General features: G+C 40.8%; 1 protein-coding gene across 1 annotated transcript; it reads left to right on the top strand.

Moving 5' to 3' along the window:
* Window positions 1-5,753: 5,753 nt before the first annotated feature.
* On the top strand, window positions 5,754-6,519 carry LOC136473626 (putative germin-like protein 2-2). The gene is made up of 2 exons (XM_066471276.1): window positions 5,754-5,871; window positions 5,984-6,519. Exons 1-2 carry the CDS (start codon window positions 5,754-5,756, stop codon window positions 6,517-6,519), a joined length of 654 nt encoding a protein of 217 aa, XP_066327373.1.
* The last annotated feature ends 218 nt before the right edge of the window (window positions 6,520-6,737 follow it).

Below are 6,737 nucleotides of genomic sequence, written 5' to 3'. Positions count from 1 at the left end.
CCGGATGATAATTTGAATGATTACATAATGGCGGATATTATCAACGCCGGCACCAATGCGGATGTAGATGACACGAGTCAGTACTTTGCTGATTATGAGGATATCCTGAATATCCTAGTGGTTGAAGATCAACAAATTGTCGCGCAAGAAAATACTGTTGAGGTATATTCGATTATCTATCATCTCTTATAGATGCATGCGTACGTATATTTGTTGTTAATCGTTGTGTTTCTACTCATGTAGCCAGTCTCTGGATCTACATCAACAACCAACAAGAGTAGGAAAGTCCGGGCCAAAAAAGCCATTAGAGGGCCGTTTCATAATATCAGAATTCGACACCGACACCGGCAAACCATTGGGACCACATGCTTAGACATATGTCAATCAATGTGGGTTCATTGTAAGGGATAGGATCCCAGTTAGTGCTTGTGAATGGAAGCAGAATATATCCACTCCTAATGTTAGGTTTGTATCTAATCATGACAAGAACCTAGCTTGGAGAGATATCACTCAGCATTTCACATTACAAGCGGATGATGCTTTGAAGGAGCTAGTGAGGGATTGGACAATGAAGAAGATGGCAACATTGTTCTAGAGTTGGAAGAAGACATTGTATAAAAAGTTTATCTTGAAGAATGATACGCTGGATTTCAATGCTAAGGCGTTTGTCAAGTTGGAGTCCCATTGGGATGACTTTATACAATACAAGACATCTCAAGAGAGTGAGGAACGTGTGATGAGGAATCAGCAGAATGTCCGACAGAAGCAATACCATCATCGCATGGGATCAGGTGGTTATAGGAGTGCTATTCCCAAGTGGCAGAACCTAGAAGCAGAGATTACTGCCAAGGGAATCATACCTGAAATAATAGAGAAGAACTGGCCTCAATGCGCGAAGAATTGGTTCTATGCTCATGGGGGAAGCCTAGACCCAGACACTAGCAAGCTAATTTTTGGCCAAAAAAATTGAGAGAGCAACACAGAGACTAGCTCGTGCTAGGGAAGAAGCTGATAGTGGTGTTTTTAAGCCCAACAGAGAGAAGGATGTATTGACATATACCCTAGAGAATCCTGAACACGATGGTCGAACAAGAGGCTATGGGGCGGTTCCGTGGCTACAAGCATTCCCAGTAGACAAGGATACCTACAGAAGCTGCCAGAGAAAGAAGGATGAGGAGGCAGACCGAATCCGTGTATTGGAGCAATTTGTTAATGAGTCACGACAAGCATTGCTTGAATCACATGAATGAGAAAAATCTCTTGAGGCAAGAATGCAGGAGGAGATCAAGAGGCAAGTGCAGCTAGCAATGAGTCAAATACAATCACAATCAACGCCGGGAGTCACCATTAGCCCCGTTGGTCAGATGAAAAGCAGTTGTGCTTCCACGAAGCTGCCAGTTATTCAAGATGACGCTGGGTTGCGCTTTCCTGTTGATGACATTACCGAGCCTCTAACAACATGTGAGCTGCACATTCCAGATGGTAATAATGCATCAATCATGGTGGCTGTCGGGGTTGTATCTCCAATAGACCGAACGAAGACACCAAGAATCCATGGGTCAGTTATTCAACCTAGATATGCTAGCGTCTCAGTCGATAGAGTGCTCAAATGTTACAGCAATGTTCCTCTTGACATTAAATGCGGTGATGGGGAGAAGACACTAGGAGAAGCAGAGAAGACATTTATTCAATGGCGCAAACGCTTCATCATCATTCCTAGGGCGCCACCGCTTCCCCTACCTCACCCTAGGTACGAATGAAAGTGAATGAAATATTATTTTCCATTAATTTTATATTGGCTTAAAAAATAATTGACTCACAACTTGTTTTTGTAGCAGGGTCTCCCCCTAGCCTAGCCCAATCATTCATTCCCCATCTCATCACAGCGTCGCGGGGGGTAAGACGACTTCATCCCCACGACGATCTCCAACTCTTACACTAGCCCTATCACCTCCACAATGATCTCCAACTCCTACACCGGCCCCACCGCCTCCATAATGATCTCTAATGCCTCCACACCGGTCTCCAACATTGGCCTCATCGCCTCCACGCCGGTCTCCAACACCGCCCCCACCCCCTCCACAGCAACGCACTACAGAGACGTCTAAGGTCCCAGTGGCAAAGAAGACCACGAAAAAATAGTTATTTCTCAAGAAATACTTCCTAAAAAGACTGATGAGCAAATAGCAGCTGAAGAAGACAAAAAAGTGAAAGATTTTTTTATAGATATCCAAAAGCAGAGACAAGCAAAGCTTAAGGAGAAGCCATACTTTTACATACCACGAGATCTGCTGAGGTAGAAGGTCGAAGCTCACAAGAAAAAGATGCTTAAACTTCGTAAGCCTCCGCCACTATCAGACTATGACCGCTCCCTCGTGAAGTCACATGATGCAGATAAGAAAAGGAAAAGAGCATTAGGGAAGGATATCCCACAGCTCGGACAACAGAAGCAACCAATGCAAAATCTTGTTGTTGCTAATGAATATGGTTCCAACATAGAAGTCTATCAACCAGACAACTCTAGAGAAGTATCGGTTCAAGACCTTAATGCTTTTTTTGAACTAACTGGTTTAACCTTGGATCAATTGACGGGCAAAGCTCCAATCCAGAACATGGAAGTTGATACCTAGAAGACTTATAAATTTGGCAAAAGTCTGTACAACCCTGCGGCTCTGAATGAATTGGGTACGCAAATATACTTGCTCAACAAGTGGTACATGCAGCGTGTGGTAGGGGTGAGGAGTGGATCTTTGTTAGATTTAGAGACCATCATTACTTCCGTGGCGATGACATCTTATATATTAGTTTCGAAGAATTACATCAACTATACCACATGGACGCTCTGGACAAATCAATCATTAGCTGCTTTTGCTTGTAAGTGATTCTTACTTTTATTTAATAAACTCACTTCCATGTGTACGTGTATATAATTATCCTCACATGTAACTTATATTTATATACAGATTCTAGATATCAGAGCTCCAAAGAATACAAGACACCAGTATTGGCTTCATTGATCCTTATATCGTATTCAAAACCGATATTATTGTCAAGGAGCAGTGGGTATCTGAAGCACAGAAGAATATCATGAGGTTCTTCGTGAAGCAGCACGACAAGACAATAATACTTTTCCCGTACAACTTTGAGTAAGTGTTAATAATAATGTAGTCTACAGATTTTATGTAATATCAATACAACTTATATGCATATACGTGTGTGCATAAACCAATGCAGGTTTCACTGGATACTCATTGTCATTGAGTTAAACTCAAGTCGATTAGTAATCTTGGACTCGTTGAGAAAAAAGCGGGCACTATACCAAGATATGATAGACATTATCCAGGGGTAATTTCGATCTCTCGCGCAAAACTATTATTGAATAGACTTTGCCATAATTTATTAACGATCGTACATTATTGGTCGCACAGGGTTTGGAAAGAGTTTATTCGGCAACACTGCAAGGATTGCAAGACACCACTTAATGTAGTTGAAATACCAGTAAGTTGTACTATATATACTTCCCCACATGTTTAATTACTATATCGTACTTCAATTTACGTGTGAGATGATGAGAATAATCTTCTTCTCGTACAGTGGTGTTTGCGGCAGCAACCAAGTAATAACTTGTGTGGATACTATGTTTATGAATTTATCACTGCACACATAAGAAGAACTTCTAAAGATGTCCTCAGAGTACGTATATATCAATTTTTTTATTTATTTTTAAATGAATATATATATATATGTATTAATACTTTTCCTTTTATTTCAAAGGTTGAAACAAAGGGTCATGCAAAAAGACCATCTGAAAGCAGTTCAAGAGTCAATAGCAGGATTTCTTCTAGAAAAAGTGCTAAATCCTAACGGCGAGTTCTACTTTGATCCTAAGGAATAAATGATGTAAATTAAATATTTATTGATATCGTTATTTTCGAGAACAAGATTATGAAAATGTTGTATATATACATATATATCTATAATATATATAGTTTCATACTTTATTCGAATATAATAATGCTCGAGATGAGAATTAGATGTAATTATATGCGTGCGTGTATTTATATTAGCAGCGTAGAATACGTACATAAAAATATATTATATATTAAACAAATATGTGTAACTGAACTGAAAACAAATTTAACAAAAAAAAGAAAAAGAAAAGGAACCTTTAGTCTCGGTTGGGGTTACCAACCAGGACTAAAGGGTGCGGCCACGTTTGCTCTACATGAGGGCCTTTAGTCCCGGTTGGTACACCAACCGGGACTAAAGGTCCCTATTTAGTCTCGGCTCGATGACTCGGGACTGAAGGTTCCACCTTTAATCCCGGGATCGTTGTCCCGGTGCGGTAACCGGGACTAAAGGCCGTTACCGCCCGGGACAACAAGGCCATCCTGTAGTAGTGATCATCAATATAAACATGGTATCGAATATCCAGACTCGGATATGTACACATGAACTCCTCTAAACAGATTAGAACAAGAATACAGACATCACCACCTCATTACTCATAAGCTAATAATTAGTATATGTGTGAAGATTGAGGAATGGGTTGATTCTATCAAATTTCAAAGGATGAACTTATAATGTACCATCTCATCTAGCTTTCATAAACCAAACACACCCTTAGTTTATTCTGCCACAGATATTGTCGGTGAATTGCCAGCTGAGTGCTTAATGGCACTAGAGAATGTTCCACAGTTCACATTTGATATCTGCCATATATAGTTTGCATGATGACTGGCTAGCATATTGGCCGGCCTGTGGTGGTGACTACTAAAACTCAGTAACATTTGCGTTTGCCAACCATATATTCTTAGCCCGTGTTTAGTTTCAAAATAACTTTCCAAAAAGTGCTACAGTACCCATCACATCGAATCTTGCGATACGTGCATGGAGCACTAAATATAGACGAAAAAAAACTAATTGCACAGTTTGGTGGGAAATTGCGAGACGAACGTTTTGAGCCTAATTAGTCCATGATTGAACACTAATTGTCAAATAAAAACGAAAGTGCTACAGTAGCTAAATTCCAAAATTCCCTCCAACTAAACACGCGCTTAGCTGACAATGACAAGTAATGAGCCACAAGATATAATCTTTATAATCTGAGACTATATTCTCTCAAAGTAAGGAGGAAAAAGAGCGGTCAACGATTCTTTCACACTTGAGAAATATGAAATATCTTGTAGTGGCACGTATTCGGCTAGAGCTTATCGTACAGACATCCACAACTGGACAAATCACGGAACTGGTATCTAGCTGTCATCACGCCACCAGCGGAAGTTATTATTGTCAATACATGTAATGTAATTAATAGTGTGTTTATTTTTACACCTTTATTTGAGTGATTTCCATCTGGAGAGAGATCGCAGCATCTTCTTTTTGTCGCTAAAATACTACAAGAGACTAGTTCAAGCACAAGACATAGTGGGTTGGTTCTTGCCGTCCCTTACCTGCAATTAAGCAGCAGACTGGCTATAATGCATCTAAATCAAGCACACGCAATGACGCCATGGACTTGGAAGACTTGTTCCTACTTCCTACTGCCGAATCATCACACCACAATAACTAATCACTTAATTCCCCCTGCCCTGAACCACAACGACAATGCTCTCCTATAAATACCAACTCCCTCCATGTTTTAGCCACACAGAAAGCGATCAGTAGAACAGTACGTAAAGAGAACATCTCTTCAAGCTTAGTACGTAGAGATCTAGTCAGGGAGCTAGAAAACTAAGACGGACGAACTAGCGATGGCTATTCGTTGTGTCTTCCTGTTTATTTCTATGTTGGCTATGGCATGCTGCTGTGCCATCGCTTCGGATCCGAGCCTTCTCCAAGACTTCTGTGTTGCAGACAAGACGTCTCAAGGTACAACTAAAGTTGTTTTGTTTGCCGTTTTCACAGAAGAAATTACTGTACTAAGCACTCAGTACCATATATAATTATGATCGAGATTATCTTACACGATATAAACATGCAGTTCACGTTAATGGATTTGCCTGCAAAGATGCAAAAGATGTTGTTGCCGAGCACTTCTTCTTCTCCGGCCTTCACATGGCAGGCAACACCAGCAACAAACAGGGGTCCGCCGTGACAGCAGCCAATGTTGCACAGATCCCCGGCTTGAACACGATGGGGATCTCCATGGTCCGTATTGACTATGCTCCCAAAGGACAAAACCCGCCTCACACGCACCCTCGCGCCACCGAGATACTAGCTGTGCTTGAGGGATCGCTCTTCGTTGGCTTTGTGACCTCGAATCCAAACAACACACTCATCTCAAAGGTTCTCAACAAGGGTGATATTTTTGTGTTCCCAAAGGGCCTTGTCCACTTTCAGTATAACTATGGCATGGACAATGCTGTAGCTCTTGCTGCCTTGAGCAGCCAAAACCCTGGAGTAATCACTATTGCCAACACAGTATTTGGATCCGATCCATCAATATCAGATGATATCCTTGCCAAGGCCTTTCAGGTCAATCAAGACACGGTTAACTGGATTCAAGCTCAGTTCTAATTTATTGTCTGCTCGGGTGCATGTTTGATTCTATCCTCTATTTACTCAATTTTTTTCTCTACTTCCCCTTTGGTAATGTATTCTTAAGTTGTTGTAAGTTCATTTCCTTGCTTATCAGTTGTGTGTTGAGGAATATTTCCCTTGTTTACAAAATGAATGTATTGTTCTTCATGGTCAATCATCACATCTCTTGCTACTATTTTTTTTTGAGAATGGCA

This window comes from Miscanthus floridulus, chromosome 8 (assembly GCF_019320115.1).
Source record: "Miscanthus floridulus cultivar M001 chromosome 8, ASM1932011v1, whole genome shotgun sequence".
In the NCBI taxonomy this organism is placed as follows: Eukaryota; Viridiplantae; Streptophyta; class Magnoliopsida; order Poales; family Poaceae; genus Miscanthus; species Miscanthus floridulus.
The sequence above is the reverse complement of the archived record's forward strand: the minus strand, read 5'-3'. Positions and strand labels throughout refer to the sequence as shown.

Bases quoted from the DNA above. Each gene is read 5' to 3' on its own strand.
- LOC136473626 (XM_066471276.1), top strand. From the start codon at position 5,754: ATGGCTATTCGTTGTGTCTTCCTGTTTATTTCTATGTTGGCTATGGCA. The intron at 5,872-5,983 runs GTACAACTAAAG...ATAAACATGCAG, and splicing joins TGCAGACAAGACGTCTCAAG to TTCACGTTAATGGATTTGCC.